The 17,547-nt window shown below is 56.6% G+C and overlaps 2 protein-coding genes across 2 annotated transcripts; one reads left to right on the top strand and one right to left on the bottom strand.

Annotated features, from left to right (window-relative positions):
- Positions 1-2,744: 2,744 nt before the first annotated feature.
- On the top strand, positions 2,745-8,784 carry ATG4D (autophagy related 4D cysteine peptidase). Its single transcript, XM_065873912.1, has 10 exons — positions 2,745-3,164; positions 3,716-3,799; positions 3,881-4,054; positions 4,349-4,625; positions 4,699-4,763; positions 6,200-6,330; positions 7,393-7,471; positions 7,548-7,624; positions 7,702-7,821; positions 8,245-8,784. Exons 1-10 carry the CDS (start codon positions 2,933-2,935, stop codon positions 8,425-8,427), a joined length of 1,422 nt encoding a protein of 473 aa, XP_065729984.1. The 5' UTR covers positions 2,745-2,932; the 3' UTR covers positions 8,428-8,784.
- Positions 8,785-9,010: 226 nt separating this feature from the next.
- Positions 9,011-17,248, bottom strand: KRI1 (KRI1 homolog). Its single transcript, XM_065874230.1, has 19 exons — positions 17,155-17,248; positions 16,968-17,041; positions 16,094-16,199; positions 15,482-15,590; positions 15,184-15,238; positions 15,048-15,097; positions 14,654-14,750; positions 14,486-14,563; positions 14,074-14,201; positions 13,272-13,398; positions 13,091-13,186; positions 12,817-12,987; positions 11,906-11,981; positions 11,723-11,811; positions 11,511-11,637; positions 11,295-11,425; positions 10,322-10,386; positions 10,126-10,224; positions 9,011-9,350 (listed from the first exon to the last, which is right to left on the bottom strand). Exons 1-19 carry the CDS (start codon positions 17,246-17,248, stop codon positions 9,011-9,013), a joined length of 2,112 nt encoding a protein of 703 aa, XP_065730302.1.
- Positions 17,249-17,547: the final 299 nt, after the last annotated feature.

Below are 17,547 nucleotides of genomic sequence, written 5' to 3'. Positions count from 1 at the left end.
ACACCTGGCTGCAGCATCTGCCCATAACTATTGTGCTCCTTTGGGGACATGAGGACAATTGGGGACAGATTAGTAAGTGGACCGACAGACCCCCAGGAAGGAAGGCAATGAAGGCTGGGTGGGGAGAAGCCAAGGGCATAGGAGGAAAAGCCAGTGGGGGTGAAAAACCGAAACTGGGGAAACTGGGGAACATCCCAGGGGGGATACAGGTGGCAGCTGGATGCTGGGTGGGGACAGAGACCCAGGTGGGGAGCTGACATTGTGGCTGTACTTGTATGGAAGGCGAGTGAAGGGAAGAAATTGAAGGTCACACTGTGAATCACTGCCCTCCTCCAGGAAGGAACTGTTGCAGGAAGGGGGACCCCTTCCAGTGCCTGAGAGTGGGCTCTTGTCTAACACGGAAATGAATTGTCCTAAGGGACACACGTACTGACAAAGCAAAAGACTTTATTGGAAAGGGGCGCCCGGGTGGAGAGCAGCAGGGTAAGGGAACCCAGGAGAACTGCTCTGCCACGTGGCTCGCAGTCTTAGGTTTTATGGTAATGGAGTTAGTTTCCGGGTTGTCTCTGGCCAGTCATCTTGCTTGGCCCATATATAGTCTGACTCAAGGTCCTTTCTGGTGGCGCGTGCATCTCAGCCAAGACGGACCCTAGCGCGAAGGATCCTGGGAGGTCTGTAGGACAATATTATGGGCTGGCATCTCCTCCCTCCTTTTGGCCCCTCCCAAATTCTCCCAGTTAGTTTCGGCGGCAGCACCATATTCTTTATTGGGAGCTCCTGTTGTGAGACAACTCATGCAAGTGGTTAGCGTCCTGCCTGACCAAGGCGGGGGGTTTCGGTCAACAGCTGTGACCATGGTTGGGGCGGGGTTCAGCCAGCAAATCAAACAGAAGGGGTCACCTGGGGCCACCCCAGTCCATCTGTCCCCTGTGAAGCTATCAGCTCTCCTTCCACTCCACAAGTTGTTTGACAACTACCATATGCCAGGCCCCACGTTGAGTGTTGAGGAGGCAGCAGTGACCAAGATGGACAGAGATGCCTGCTCTAGTGATGTGGTGGGGACAGAGGTGATAAACATAAAAATTATACATATAAATATAAGATCAGTGCTGTGGTCTGAACATTTGTGTCCCCCCCCAAAACTTCACAGGTTGAAATCAAACCCGCTAGTGTGATGGTATTAGGAGGAGGGGCCTTTGGGAGGTGATTAGGTTTAGATGAGGATATGAGGGTGGAGCCCCCCCAATGGGATTAAAAAGAGGGAAGAGACACGAGATATCTCTCTGTATAATGCACCAAGGAAAGGCCATGTGAGGACTTTGCTAGGAATAGGGCCCTCACCATGTACTAATGTTATAGCAGTCCAAGCTGACTCAGACAATCAGGTTATGATAACTGCTCTGGAAAAAAAAAAAAAAAGCAGGGAAGGGGGAAGGATCCCAAGGGTAGGGGTGGGGTGGAATTTTGAAGGTGGTCACACTGCAGGGGTGACATTTGAATAGTCCTGAAAGAGGTTGAGGGACAGCCATGCAGATATCTCAGGGAAGAGAGGTCTAGGCAGAGGCAACAGCAAGTGCAAAGGTGAGGTGGATTGGTACCTGTTGAATTTGAGGAAGGAGGCAGGTGTGTGGTTGAAGGGAAGTGAATGAGGGGAGAACCCAAGGTGAGAAAGTCAGGGAGGTGACTGTACTTTTGTGTCTTCTTCACATTGCATGCCCTCGTCTAAAGCCTTCATCCAACTTCCTTCTGCCTGCTGAGGATAGAGCCCGTGGGCTGGCCACTAGAGGGCACCCTCTGTGTGGTTCCCAGGGCACTCATCCTGCCTTTGAGGTCATGATTGGCTTTCTCTGAGCCCTAACTGTGTCTCAAATGCCTTGCTAAGCGCTTTACCAGAATGAACTCAGCTCGTCCTCCTAACATGCCTCTGAGTTAGATGCACTGAAAAATTTTTACAGCTTTCTTGACGTATAACTGACATACAACAAACCACACACTTTTAATGTGTACAATCCGTTGAGCTTTCACATGCTGGAAACCATCACCACAATCAAGACACTAAACACATCCCAAGCCCCTTTTTTTTTTTTTTTTTCCCCAAGCCCTTTTTTATCCCTCGCTCCCACCTCTCCCCCCCCCCACCCCCAGGCAACCACTGATCTGCTTTCTATGACTATAGATGAGGTTGCATTTTCTGGAGTTTAAATAAATGGAACCAGCGAGTATATACTCTTCTTTTTTGTCTGGCTTCTTTGCGTGTACTTGAGCCCTTCTGCTCCTGGGGAAACTAAAGCACGTAGGGGTGTGGCTTGAAGGGGGAGTTTGGGGGAGTGGGTGTCACGCACAGGTTGGGCCCCCGACCGAGGCAGGTCTTGGGTGCGCAGCCCGCAGAGCAGCGCTCTGATCCTGTGGCGGACGTGGGCAAGTGCAAACCGCGTAGGGGTCCCGCCTGGGGGTCAGTCCCCCAGCGCACGGAGGGGGCGGGGCCGGGAGGGGCGGGGCCGGAACCGGCGAGGGGCGGGGCCTGGCGCGGGCTTCCCGGCTCTGGGGCCTCCGATAAGGACCTCTAGGGGCTCGGCCGCGCCTGGCTCTGCGATAAGGCGGGCGGTGGAGGGGGTCGCGGGGCGCAGCAGGGAGGCGCGGCGTCAGGAAGTCACAGCGCAGCCACACGGGACTGGGGCTGGGGACCCAGGCTGGGGGCCGGGCTTGGGCGGGGCGTCCGGCTGTGTCACGCCCGCCTCCCTCCCGGGGCCAGGGCCGCTAAAATGGCGGCGGCGGCGGCGGTGACACCGTCCCGCACAGGGCCCGGGGGCCTAGTCGCCGTGTTGGGGGCCCACTAGCGCCTTCCTGGGCGCCCGCGTCCTGGCCGCGTCCTGGCCCCTGGGGCGCTCGAGCGCGGCCCCTGTGGCCCTCGGTCAGCCCTCCCGGCGCGCCCATGAACTCCGTGTCGCCGGCCGCAGCTCAGTACCGGAGCGGCAGCCAGGAGGACGCGCGCAGCCCCGAGGGCCGCAGGCCACGGCGCCCCCGAACCCCGGACCCCAACGGCCTGGGGCCCTCCGGAGCCAGCGGCCCCGCTCTTGCGTCGTCCGGGACCGGCCCGGGGGAGCCGGACGAAGTGGACAAGTTTAAAGCGAAGTTCCTGACAGCTTGGAACAACGTCAAGTACGGTGAGGAGGGGGCGGGCCCCGGGGTTGGGTTCTGAGATGGGAGCGAGCTGAGGGTTCAGGCGGGCTGGGGACTTGGAGGTCGGTGGGAGTCAAGGAGAACCAGACCCTGCGCCTGTCAAGTATTCCACCCTTTGTTCCCCTCCCGTGAGTCACCTGTGGGTAGGTCTCCCGCCCTGCCCTGCCCAGAGCGGGCCGCTGGCTGGCAGGTCCAAAGGGGAATGTGTTTACAAGCCTCAGTCGATTCCCCGTGTGACCTTGGGCAAGGTTTTCTGTTTCCCTGTGCCTCCATTTTCCTTCTCTGTAAAATGGGTAATCAGACGTGCTTTGATTCATCCCGAATTAACGGCAGACATGAATGTGGCTGTTACTAGGGGCTCCGCCTCCATCCAGGAGAAGTGTAGCACGGATTCCCCAGAGCCTTCCCTGAGATAGGAACTAGGATATCCCCATCACACAGATGGGAGAATTTAAGCGCTGTTGCTGCCCTGTTAGGTTGCGTGTCTGCCAAGCAAGTGCTTCATCTTGCTGGACACTGCCCCATGTCTCCCCAGGTTGGGCAGTCAAAAGCCGGACCAGCTTTAGCAAGATCTCTAGCGTCCATCTCTGTGGCCGCCGCTACCGCTTCGAGGGCGAGGGTGAGCTGGTGGCCCCTGGCTAGGGTTGGAGGAGTCCCCCAGGGGTGTTTCTGGTGGCAACTGACAAGCCTGCTCTTGTAGGTGACATCCAGCGTTTCCAGCGGGACTTTGTATCTCGCCTATGGTTTACATACCGCCGGGACTTCCCACCTCTCGCCGGGGGCTGCCTGACCTCCGACTGTGGCTGGGGATGCATGTTACGGAGTGGGCAGATGATGCTAGCTCAGGGGCTGCTGCTGCACTTCCTGCCCAGAGGTGAGCGGTGGAGGGGGAAGGGCACAGTAGGAGCCTAGCGCCCACCACAGGTCAGCAGTGTTAGAACTGTTTGTAAACAAAGAGTTTAAAGTCGTGTTAGAATTGTGTGTAAAGTAAGCTTGTGGGGGGGCGGGGAGTGAGAGTCGTTTAGAAAATAAGTTGAAGGAATGTGAAAATTGTAGTTAAACACGGCATCTCTGGAGCAGTAGAGTTGTGTGTAAATCATGGATAGTGGGAACTGTGCCCCACCCCCCTACACCATTGCCATTTGACTCTTAACTCCATCCCTACCAGATTGGACGTGGTCCCTGGGCGCAGGCCTGGGTCCCCCTGAGCCATCGAGGTTGGCCTCTCCCAACCGGTACCGTGGGCCTGCCCACTGGATGCCTCCGCGCTGGGCCCAGGCTGCCCCTGAGCCGGAGCAGGAGCGCCGGCACCGGCAGATTGTATCCTGGTTCGCTGACCATCCCCGGGCCCCCTTCGGCCTACACCGGCTGGTGGAGCTTGGGCAGAGCTCGGGCAAGAAGGCGGGTGACTGGTATGGGCCGTCCCTGGTGGCGCACATACTCAGGTGAGGACCGCTGCAGGGGACACGGGAGCTACTGGGTACCCCCAGGAGCTCAGGCCTTTCCTCCCATCCCCAGGAAAGCTGTGGAGAGCTGCTCAGAGTTCACCCGCCTGGTGGTGTACGTTTCTCAGGACTGCACAGGTAAGGGGCTGGGAGCCAAGGTCACAGGGTTCTCACCCTGAGCCAGTCACTACCTCAGCTGCCTCTTAGGACCCACATTCCTCAGATGCTGAAACAAGTTCTGCGGCAGAGGGACCCTTGGAAAGGATTTGAGGCCCACACTGGGTGGGGGTGCTCAGGATTCCTTCCCTCCCTCTGGAACCAGGAGAGGAGACTTCAGGGGCTTCTCCCTGAGTGATAGAATAAAAGACATAAGGAATTCCTCTCACAGGTCCAACTCGCTCTTACTGTGTAAACAGGTCCAACATGTACAAAAGTTGGGTCTCTGCCTCACAGGGTTGTCATGAGGATTAAGTGAGTCAGTGATAAAAGTAAAACCCTTAGGATAGCGCTTCTCACTTAGTAAGTATTCACTAAATCTTAACTATTCTTGTTATTATTCCCTCGAAAACAGTTCAGGAGAGCTTTTTTCTTAGCCTGTTAGGGCTGCTGTAACAAAAATACCATAGACCAGGGACTTACCTGGCGGTCCAGTGGTTAGGACTCGGCGCTTTCACTGCCGGGGCCCTGGTCGATCCCCGGTCAGGGACTAATATCCCACAAGCTGCGCGGCATGGCCAAAAAACCAAAACAGCACACCAAAAACCATAGACTGGGTAGCTTGTGAACAACAGGAATTTATTTTTCATAATTCTGGAGGCTGGGAAGTCCAAGAACAAGGCACTGGCAGTTTTCGTGTCTGTTGGGAGCCCACTTCCTGGTTCATTTTGCTGTGTCTTCAGGTAGCAAAAGGGGCAAGCGAGCTCTCTGGGGTCCCTTTTATAAGGGCAGTGATTTCACTCCTGACCTAATCCCCTCCCAAAGGCCCCACTTCCTAATTCCATCACCTTGCGGAGTAAGATTTCAACATAAGAATTTAGAGGGGGGCACAAGGATTCAGACCGTAGCAGCTGCCTCCGGAAAGGGTTGAATGCACTTTTCTGGGAGCCAGGAGGGGGCTCACATAGCCACAAGGGAGGAGGCGGGAGAGGAGAAACCAGCAGACGGGACTTGAGGAGGGACACACAGGAACTTTCAGCTGACTGGCGGATTGCTCAGCGCTCCCATTTCCATCTTAGAAACCCAGGCGCCGAGTCGGGGAGGACTAGAGGCACTCTGGGCTGCGGGGAAGGCTCTCTAACTCCTCCTAGCTTTACACTGTTTGTCTCAGTCTCAGGACGTCAGTTGCCCTCTCTGTTGCCCTCTCTGTAAAATGGGGATTCCACACATGCCTGGAGGCCCAGGGATTGTCTGAGGGAGCTTGGGGTGGGGGGACACGGGAAAGGTGTTTTTCTGCCGATGACAGGAGTGTCATCCCAAGAGGTTGCTCAGGCAGGGTTGGTCCCCTGAGGATGGAGGACCATACTCTGAGGCTCGAAGGGCCGGAGAGAATGTGACCTGCTGCCCTGTCCTTCCAGTGTACAAGGCGGATGTGGCACGCCTGGTGGCCAGGCCAGACCCCACAGCTGAGTGGAAATCCGTGGTCATCCTGGTGCCAGTGCGGCTGGGTGGTGAGACTCTCAACCCCGTGTACGTGCCCTGCATGAAGGTAGGTTCTACCAGATTCTACCATGCCTCCCCCCAGGAGCCCTGCAGACTTTTTCAGCTTGGGTTAGGTGTTTATGCTTCCTTCATCTCTTCATCGGTTTATCCAGTAGTTACGGAGCGCCAATTATGTGCCAAGAACTGTCCCAGCTGCTGGGGATTCAGAGGTGAACAGGCAACAACTGATGCCCTCTGGGAACAGACGTTCTAATGGGGGAATAACAGGCAGTGTATGTGGAACCAAATTGACAGCTGTGGTGTTACAACTCGGACTCTAAAGGAACCAAAATTAACACGATGAGGGGCAGATGCGGGTGGCTGCACAGCCTAGGAAAGCCCCTCTCTAGTCAGAAGCAAGAGAGAAGCCAGAGGAGTGTTCTGGGCAAAAGGAACAGCAAGGCTGGAAAGACCCTGATGTGTTTATACCCGGAATAAAGGCCAAAGATCCCTCCACAGCCCACAGGGCCCTGTACCATCTGCCCACACTCTCCAACTCACTTCATTCTGCTCCAGCCACACAGGCCTCTTCACTGTTCTCAGAAGACACCTGCCTCAGAGCCTTTGCACTTGCTGTTCCCATCACTTGGAGCACTCTTTCCCAAGATGCACTCTTTTTTTTTTTTTTTAACATCTTTATTGGAGTATAATTTCTTTACAATGGTGTTAGTTTCTGGTCTATAACAAAGTGAATCAGCTATACATATCCCAAGATGCTCTCTTAACTCTTAACTCTTTGCTAAAACATCATCTCTCAGTGAGGCCTTTTCCTGATCCCCCTGTTTAAAATTGCAAAGCCTTCTTCCCGCCTTTATTCTTTCTCCAGTGTTACCGCCTTGTGACACGTGACGTAACTTGCTCATCTTGTCCCTTGTTCTCCCGCACTAGAACATCAGCTGCATAAGGGCAGGGTTTTGTCTATCTTGGTCACTGCTACCCCCCAGGGCCCAGCACAGGCTTAGGTTTGCACACATTGGGCCTTTGCTATGCATTTGTTGACAGTGCTTACAATGCTCACTGACAGCACCTGCTGTGGGTCCTTTACCTTCACCCACTTTCTTCCCTGCAGGAGCTCCTGCGTTCAGAGCTGTGCCTTGGCATCATGGGGGGCAAGCCACGCCACTCGCTGTACTTCATTGGCTATCAGGGTAGGCCCACCCCATCCTGCTTCATCCCATCCCACCTTACCCTCTTCCACCCCTGCTCACGCTTCCTCCCCTGCAGATGACTTCCTCCTCTACCTGGACCCTCACTACTGCCAGCCCACTGTGGATGTCAGCCAGGCCGACTTCCCCCTAGGGGTGAGCTGGGATCCCCAGGGTGGGGTTGGAGGCCTGTGGAGGGTTCCCCCCGAGCCTCCCTTGTTTGTCTGCCCCAGTCCTTCCATTGCACCTCACCCCGCAAGATGGCCTTTGCCAAGATGGACCCGAGCTGTACTGTGGGGTTCTATGCTGGAGACAGGAAGGAGTTTGAGACGCTCTGCTCAGAGCTGACCAGGGTGAGCAAGGCATGCTGGAGGGTGGGAGGCAAAGGGCAGGGCGAGGGTAGAAGAGGAACAGAGGCTTTGAGGCCAGCAGACCTGGCAAGGCCACATCCAGGCTATGTTGTTAAGATTATTATCCCGACCACAAGCTGCAAAAGCCCAGCTCTAATTAGAGCAAAAAGAGGCATGAAATGAAAAATTTAAGGGGACAGCTGCTTCCAGGGGGTCAAGTGGTAGGACCCTGCCATGTGCTCATCACTGAGCCAATCACTATAGCCAGGGCACAGAAGGTGCTGATTGGCTGGCCTGCATCACTGCCCTGGAGGGATGGGAGTTGAGTTCAGGAAGCACCTGATAAATATACCTGTTAAGATAATTATACCTACTAGGATAATTAACATGGCTTGGGGGCTGAGCTCTTCTCTCTCCTCCCACCAGGTCCTCAGCTCCTCCTCAGCCACAGAGCGATACCCCATGTTCACCCTGGTTGAGGGCCATGCTCAGGACCACAGCCTGGACGACCTCTGCTCCCAGCCCTCCCAACCCACACTGCGGCTTCCTCGCACAGGCCGGCTCCTCAAGGCTAAACGCCCAAGCTCTGAGGACTTTGTGTTTTTATAAAGGGAGGGGATGAGGGAGGAGACACGACCCTATTTATTTTTTATTTGTGTCACTCTGGGTGCGGGAGCTTGAACTCCCCTCCCCGACAAGTGCAGCTGAGAGCGGTCCAGGACGCCTCCGGGCTGGGGCCGTTCAGCCAGGAGCAGGGCCCGCACCCCTGCCTCCCACCAGCTGGGCCCTCCTCACCAGGCAGGGAGGGAGGGCCCCCGGGCACCCACTCAGGGCCTGACTCAGTACTGTAGTTTGCACTGGACCGTCCATGCCCCTCGCCGGTCCCAACGCCCCCATCCTGCCAAGGGCTGGTGGGAGGGAGGCGGGGCTGTGACCAATGGGGGCTAATAAAGCCGTTTGACTTGACCTTGGCTATGGCTGGGCCCAGCATTTGAGGGACGGGGCTCAGGGTATGTCTCGAGGTGAGGTTCCAAGTCATCCGGGGAAGCTTACTGAGTAGGCCTCAGCTTTCACATATCTTAAGATGGGAAGACTCCCTTGCCCACAGGTAGATGTGAGGGTCTATACAGTCGATAAGAGGGGGCTTGATTGACGGGGAGGAGTCCCAAGGCCCCTGCAGGCTCCCTTGAGCTCAGGGGTGGCTCTTAGGCCCCTGCCGCTTCCTCCGTTGCCGGCCCAGCTGGCGGAAGTGCAGCCGTTTGGGGTTGAGGCCAAAGGCCTGCAGTCTCTGGCGGCTGAACTCACATCCACCAAGTGTTACTGTGGGGCCCAGGAGACGTGCCTTCTTGCCCCTCCTCTGCCTCTGGGGGGCCAGTTTCTCGGTGGGTGTCGCAGGGGCTGCCTCTTCCTGTACTGGGGGGCTCTCAGGCTGGGGCCACTTCCCACAGGCCCCATCGGGTGCCAGCAGCTGCCCCTGTGGGCCAGCTTTGTCTCTCTGTGGCTTCCCTGTGGCTTCCGTGGGCATCTCTGTCCTGGAGGAGGAAGGCGTGGCTCAGCCCAGGCCAGTCACAGTTAGGCTTTCCATCCCCCATTTTTACAGATGTGAAAAGGAGAGGCTCAGAATTCGGGGGCCTGGACTTCCTTGGCGGTCCAGTGGTTAAGACTCCGTGCCTCCACTGCAGGGGGCAGGGGTTCAGTCCCTTGTCGGGGAACTGAGATCCCATGTGCCGCGTGGCGCGGCCAAAAATAAAAAAAAATAAAACAATTCAGGGGCCTGCCTGGGACTCAAATGTGGGTCTAATGCAATACCAAGCTGGGATTTTTCTACAGAACTCTGAGGCTGGATTGCGTCACTGATAATTTTGAATGTTGAGCCTGGGCCTGCACTAAGCTCTTCACACAAATTAACTCATTTTAGCTTTCCATCAGCTCCGTGAGCTTTTATCACTACTCATTTATAGATCAGGAAATAACAGGCATAATAACAAGAGCTAATACCTATCCAGAACTTATTGTTTTAAGCACTGTGTGTGAATTAATTCACTTAATCCTCAAAAAAAAAAAGAAAAACCCAACAAGAAGTGAGCCATCTTTATCCCCATTTTATAAATAAGGAAGCAGGCCCAGAGAGGGAAAGTGACTTGCCCAATGTCACACAGCTACAGCCCAGCCAGGACTTGACACCCAGGTGTCAGAAGGGAAACCCCATTCCCAAGGTCATGTGACAGATGGCTGACAGAGCATGACTCAAACCTGGGCCTGGCAGGCTCCCAAGCCCACCCACCCCCTACAACCAACAATACTTACTCCTCTGGGCAGAGTGACTTGAAGATCTGCCTCTTTTTCCATACGTTCTGGGCCTTCTGGCTGTACGCCCTCCTGTCCTGCAGCTCCTCCTGCTCCGACCTGCAGGCCGCTGGGTGCTCTGGGAGTTGCTCATGCTTGCCTTCAGCCTGCCCGCCCCTCCCCCCCCGGGGCACCTGGCCCAGCCCCACCCCGTCACCTGTACATGCAGGTCTTCTTCAGGGAGCACCATCGGTTCAGCTCCTTGTCATCGGCAGTGAGGATCTGCAAGGGCAGGGAGAGTGGGGTCCTGCTCGTGAGCCCCAGGGGGCCCTGACTCTTACGCCTTAGTCACCTCATGGGTCAAAGCAGGGTAATGCCAGTTCCACCCAGCAGAAATGTCACGATGGTGAGAAAGAACTGATTTCTGCAGAGGCTAATTGATTTTTTTGTTGTTGGGGGCATCAGATGGGGAAACTGAGGCTCAGAGAGGGGATCCTTGCCCCAAGTCACATGGCCAGGAAGTGGCTACTCTCAGATTACAATTTGGGCCCTTGAGCCCTGACCCCATGCACTGTGGTCCCAGCAGCCTCAGACCAGGGCAGGGGTCTCCATGCCACTGACTGGGTTTGCTAATTACAGATGAGGCCCAGGTTCCTCACTTATGAGTTGGGCACCCCCTTAGAACCTACTGGAAGGTCATCAGGAAGATGAAGTGAATGCAGATGTTATAAGCTCAATAAACGTCGTCTATTTTTGCTGTCAAGCATCCATAGCCATTGTGGCTAAGGCGCAAGTGACATTCAAAGCATATTTTTTTCACATCCACGTCCATGAGGTGGGGCTGCTATGAGGCCCATTTTACAGACGGGGAAACAGAGGCTCTAGTCACATGTCCAAGGTTATACAGCTGGTGAACGGCTGAGCCAGGATTTGAACCTGTGTCAAGTCTTAAGGGTCGCCCTGCTGCTGACATACGGTAACAGAATTAAAACTAATATTTACTGGGGCCTGCCGTGGGCAAAGCACTGTTTGAGCCCCGGCCTCACAGAAACCCTTTGAGGCAGGTAATGTTATTAGTACTGTCATTAGCACTATTATTCCTGTTGTTTTCGAGATGAGGAAACAGGCCACGTCACAGCACAGATGGCTCCAGGCTCCCCCTTGCCTAGCAGGTGCCCCCAGGGTCCCACCTCCTCGGTGCTGAGCCCGAAGTCGCAGGGCACCACCATGCGGTACTTGAAGCGACAGGGCAGGTCATCGATGATGTCCTCGTAGTCCAGCTGGTAATACTCGTCCAGGTACTCCTCGAATGTCTTGTCCCCTGAGCGGGGACAGAGCCAGGCTGCCGGGGTGTGCCGGGCCCTGTGGAGCCCCTGCCTGCCCACGGCCGCCCACCCGGGCCTCACCAGGGTCAAACACAGGCTTCTCCTGCTCCACGGCTGTGGCGAAGGGCGACTTTCGCTTCTTCTTGCCCAACGAAGGAGCCTTGCGCTGCTTCTTCTGAGGCTGGCTGGGGTCATAGTCGGCATCCATCTGCCGGGATGCGCAGGTCAGGCCTGCCCTTGCGGTCCTCGGGACCCTCTGAGGACCCCCAGATCCCCGCGCCCAGGGCACCTACATTGAAGTCGGGGTCCTCGCAGTGCGGCTCCTGCTGGCTCCAAGCTCCACCCTGCTCCGGCCCAGCCCACGTGTCCCAGTTCCAGTCGTCTGATTCCAGAGGACAGGCAGGCAGGGATGGGCCGGGGGGTCATGTCAGGCCAAGCAGCCCCCACCCCCAGCCCACTGCCCCAAGTGACCTCACCTTCAAGCCCTTCCTCTTCCTCAAACTGTGGCTTCTCCTCCTCCATGGTTCCGTAGTACTTGTCCCCGAAGCACTTCTGCAGGGTCGGGGCCAGGAGGGTGAGCAGGGCCCACTCCCCCCAGATGGCAGCACTCCTGCACCTTAAATGGCCTTGCAGCACCCCCCTCAGCTCCTGATGTCGGGGGAACCCTGTGTGTCTGGGCTCCTCCACACCCACTTTTGGCTCATCTTGCCCCCTTGACCCCCCTGCTCTCTGCCCCCTGTTCCACTGGCTGGCAAAGGCAGATATTGCTAACTGTGCCATTTATAAGCACCTACTACATGCTGGACGCTGGGCTGCATCTCACTGTGTTCTCACAAGCTCCCCAAGAGACAGAAACTACTGCCAAATATTGAGAAGCTGAAGCTCAGGAGTGAGAAGCTTCTAGAAAGTGAAGGCTGAACACTGACCACACAGCACCCACCCACTCCAGTTTTCACCTGGCCCACCTATGCATCCTTAGTCTCCTTTCTTGACCTCCCAGGCTTAGTCAGGGGCAGCTTTGCGGTGCCCGTGGTCCCCACTGTTCTCCCATCCAGCCCTCATCGCCTGTTCCAGTGGCCTGAAGCTGTGTTTCCCCAAATACAACAATAAACACTAACGGCTCAATAAATGAGTTTAAAGGAAATACCAGGACCCACAGTTCCTTGAGCATTTACCAAGTTAATTAACATTTAGTATTCCTCTCAGGCTATCTTTACAACAGCCCTGACATAAATGCTGCAGTTAGACCCACTTTATAGACAGAGACACAGGGTCAGAGAGGTCAAGTCACTTTTCTGAGGCCACACAGCCAGGAAGGGACTGCTGATTCCAGAGCCACGCTCTGAGCAGTTGGCTGCACAGCCGGGCTGGGGCTCTGGGGCCACACCTGCATGAGCTGGTCGTGCTGGGCGGGGTCAAAGTCGTCCTCGAGGTCCTGCTCCTCAAAGCCCAGTGTCTCGTTGCCTGTGACCTGCCGCAGCCTCTCCAGCTTGGCCAGAATCTCCTTCCTCTTCAGGTTTTTCAGCTGCTTGAGTTCCTCCTGCTTCCTCGCTTTCTCCTGCAGGCGGCAGTTCACGGGAGAGGGAGGGTATGGGCTCCCCCCTGCCTCCTGCAGGCTGGGCCCCGCCTCCTCACAGCACACCGCCCCAACAGACACTCACCCTCCTCTTCCGCTCCCGCGTCTCTTCCCTCCTCTCCTTCCTGCGCTCGTCCTTTTGGCGCACGGAGGATGTGATGTTCCGAGGATAGGTCTTGACCTGTGGGCAGCAGAGATGATTCCAGGCTCTCCCGGCCTAGACCCTGCGGGCCAGGTCCTCCCTGGAGCTGGCACTGGCCACCCACCGAGGCAGAGTCTGGCTCCTCGAAGCGGAAGTTATACTTGTGCTCAAAGTCCTCCTGTTTCTTCAGAAACAGCTCACCCTCGTCTGAGGAGTCGTCCACGGCCAGCTGGACCGGGGGGCCAGGGACCCTGAGGGATGAGATGGGATGGGACTGGGGGCGTCAGCCGAGCTCCTGCACTCCTGTGTACCAGCATATTAACTCATTTAATCCTCACAAGAACCCTCTGCTAGGGTGCCACCGTTACCCCCATTTACAGATGGGAAAACCGAGGCATGGAAATCCAGTGGCAGGGCCCCCTGGCTCCAGAGCCCACACTCTGCAGCTTTTCCTCAAGAAAGGCTAACTCTGGGGAATTCCCTGGTGGTCCAGTAGTTAAGACTCACACTTCCACTGCAGGGGCCATAGGTTCAATCCCTGGTTGGGGAACTAAGATCCTGCATGCCACACAGCACAGCCAAAAAGAAAAAGAAAAGGGCTTCCCTGGTGGCGCAGTGGTTGAGAGTCCGCCTGCCGATGCACGGGACACGGGTTCGTGCCCTGGTCCGGGAAGATCCCACATGCCGCAGAGCGGCTGGGCCCGTAAGCCATGGCCTCTGAGCCTGCGCGTCCGGAGCCTGTGCTCCGCAACAGGAGAGGCCACAACAGTGAGAGGCCCGCGTACCGCAAAAAAAAAAAAAAGAAAAAGAAAAGAAAAGAAAAAGGCTAACTCTACTACCATCTATGTGAAAAAGTGTAAACGCCTGGTGCCTTTTCCTTTCTGGCCAGTGCTGGCTCCAGGCCCCTGGGGGACATGGCTACTCACCCTTCTTCTCCTTCTTCCTCTTCCTCCTCATCTCCTTCCTCCTCGTAGCGTTTGTTGAGGATGTAATCCCGCAGGAAGCGCTCCCCCTCATCTAGCTCTGGGTTGTTCCAATATTCCTTGAGGTGAGTCTAGGGGTGAAGAGGGTGGGTAACAGGACCCGGATCAGGGACAGGGAAGGAGCACAGATGTGGGCACCCAGTGGATTTGGTGACTGCAGCTTCACAGCCAGCCTAGGAAGTAGGTGGGCTAATCCTCATCTTATAGATGTAGAAGCTGAGGCCCAGAGAGGGACACACCCCATCTTTAGAGAATGTGCTCCTGGCTACCGTCTCAAGGGCCAGTTTCCAGGGAAAGGTTGGATGGAAGCAGACCAGGTAGTTTAGTGGGTCAGTGACCATGAATGCGAACTCACCAGTTCTTTCAGGGTGTCAGGGTTCTGAATCTCCTTCTGCCCCTTCAGCCACTCAATGTAATCAGCATCCTCCTGGGCCTGGGGGGAAGGCCAGCGCTGAGGGCCTGTGGGAGCCCTGGGGCCCCCTCTCTGCCACCAGCCCCCATCTAGCTGGGCCCCAGCACCCACCTTCTCCTCTCTGCTTTTAGCACGTTTCTGCAGCAACCCGGAGCTACCTTCGCCGGCACTGTCCTCGTCCTCACTGTCCTCCACAAATGCCCGGAAGCTGCCCGTGCGAGAGAACAAGCCTCAGGACGGGTGGGCTGGCCCTGCCCGCTGCCCCAAGACAAGCCCCGTCTACTAATCCCTGAGCTCGTCCTGACAAGCCCAGAGCTGTGCTGTGACATAGAGCCCATGACCAACCCCATGTCACAGATGCAGAAACCGAGGCCCGGAGCTAGCAAGCGATGTGCCCAAGGGCACACAGCCATTAAGTGACAGAGCTGGATTTGAACCCAGGCCCGCCCAACCTCAGCGCCTCAACTCCTTTCCACCTGGCCACTCAGCCAGCCCCAGGGTTCACCTTTCCTTCAGCTGTTTCTGTTCTTCCACATAACTTTTCAATGAGGTCTGCTGCAGAGAGAGTGACATGGGCCTCAGGCCCAGCCCTGAGGCTTCAAGCGCCCCCAAGCCCCCCACCCAGCCTCCACCCCACTCACCTGAAGTCTCTGATTGGAGGCCTCCCCATCTGAATTCTCCTCATCAATATATTTGCTGTGTGAAGAAGGAAGAAGGCTTCAGAATAGACTCCCCATGGCCTGTCTGTCCCCATGGGGTAGGGGGCTGTTAAGAGCAACAGCTGGTGGAGGGGGCAGTGGGGTGCAGGCAGGCTCCTGCTCTCCAGGGTTCCCTCAACTCTGGTGAGTCACTGGCTTCTTCCCACCCCTGCCCCTAAGTGCCTGATGTGTCCACCTGCCCTGGGAAGGTGGGAGCAGAGGAGTCAGGCTTTCTCCTTACCCTCCCTTCTCCAAGATAACCTTTCTCTCGTAGTCCTTCAGGTACATGGGCTGCACCTTCTTTTGTTTCTCTTCAGCTGCTGGCTTCTCCTTACTGTCTGAGGACGATGCTGCGGGGACACCAGAAGACACCTGCCATCATCCACATCCACAAACCCCTTCCTCCCCCAGGCAGAGAGCAAGACTATGCTGGGCCAGAGTCAGACCTAGGTTTCAAATCCCCGAGCCACTAGTTCCCAGCTATCAAAGAGGCATCACACTTGCTATGACCTGGAAGTACCTGGCAGTGATCATTCAGTGAATAATTCACACTCAGAACAGGGCCAAGCACACAGCCGTTATTAGTGACAACAGGTCTTAACCTAAGACACTCTGCTAAGCGGTGTTTTTGTTTTGTTTTTTTTTGCCTTGCCGCGTGGCATGCCGGATCTTAGTTCCCCCAAGCAGGGACTGAACCCGTGCCCCCTGCAGTAGAAGAATGGAGTCTTAACCACTGGACTGCCAGGGAAGTCCCTTTGCTAATCAGTTTTGATGTGTGTGGAGATCCATTAAACAGTCACAACCGCCTACAAAGCAATGAGGAATCTGGGCCTCAGTAGAAGTAGCCCCAGACCTGTTCTCTGATAGAAGGTGGCATCTTTCTGATAGATGCGCGGATCCTTCTTCTTCAGTAAGGAGAGGGTCCTGTAAAAGTCACGCTCCTGCTGAGTGTCAAATTCCTAGGGCAGGAAAAGGGGTGGGGACAGACTTCAGAAAGGGGCTGTGATGGGGGCAGTAAGCAACAGGGGCAGGTGGGCTGAGAGTGTGTGGGAATTAGTGTGCATAGAGGGGTATATGTTAGGAGGAAGGAAGCGGGGGAATCCAGCTGGGTAGAGGCAGGTGGGGGTGGAGGGCTGGATCTGAATTGTGGGGAGTGGTCAATTAGGTGGAGGAAGGAGAGGGGCCCTCTTGGGGGTGGGCCACACATAGGTACGGGATATGAGACAGAGGAAGGTAGCAGGCAAGGGGGTGGGTGGTACTTTCTGGTATCAACAAGGGATGGACAACCTAGGGGCAAGTGGGCAGAGGGCACATCAGAACAGAGAGGAAGGGCTGGACTGCTCAGTGAGGCTGGGAAGATCAGGGCTGATATGGGGAAAAGCTGGGTGCCGCATGTGGCAGAGGGATGCCCCATTCTGGGGACAGAGGCAGACACGGAGAAACGGTTAAACTGTTAGGGATGAAAATGTGGACAGAGGGTTCACACCTCACAGATCAAGATGGGCAGGTAGATCCGAGGTAGGGGAGAGGAAGTAGGGGAGCTCTGCCCACTCCCTGGGTATGGGAAGGGCGCTGTCTGTCCCTCATGGAAATGGGGGGTGGGAGATGGACGCTCCCGTACGGCGCGATGGGGTTGGAGGTTAGCCGCCCCCTATAAGTCCGGGCCGGGATGCCGTGTGGGGCTTGGACACCTCCTGCAAGTCCGGGAGAGAGGCGGGGAAGCTCACCACGCGCTCGTCGTCGGAGTCAGACTCGGAGCTGGAGTCGCCGCAGCTGTCCCTATCCCCATAGCGATCTTTCACTGTGGGGCACAGATGGGATCCCCCCCAGCTCAGGCTGGGGGAGCAGATCAACCCCCACTTCCCGACCGCCCTGCACGCGCCGGCGCCCAGCGCGCATGCGCCCCGCACTCACGCCGCTGCAGCTCCTCGCGCTCCCGGTAGCGGCCGTACCGCGCGGCGAACGCCGCGTTCACCCGCAGGGGTGACGACCCGCGCGGCTCCGGCATGGCGGCTCTACGATCCACCGCGCACGCGTGCGAAGAGGCTCCACCCCCCCGGAGGCGGGGCTACTCACTAGCGAGCTTTAAATGGGGCGGAACCTCATGGGCCGCACCTAATCCGCCCCCGGTCCTTCCGGGATCCCTTGCCCTGTGACTGCAGTCCCCGCCCATGGGCCACGCCTCTGCGGGGAAGGCTGCAGCCACCGCCCACCCGACTCCCCCACCCGCCGGGGCTCCCGACACCCAGCTGACATCTGGGGGCCCTTTCTCCACTCGCGGTTTCCTGCCTCCCTTCCGTTCCGACA

This window comes from Phocoena phocoena, chromosome 3 (assembly GCF_963924675.1).
Source record: "Phocoena phocoena chromosome 3, mPhoPho1.1, whole genome shotgun sequence".
NCBI lineage: Eukaryota > Metazoa > Chordata > Mammalia > Artiodactyla > Phocoenidae > Phocoena > Phocoena phocoena.
Note: the sequence above shows the minus strand (reverse complement) of the source record. Positions and strands in the feature narration are given on the sequence as shown.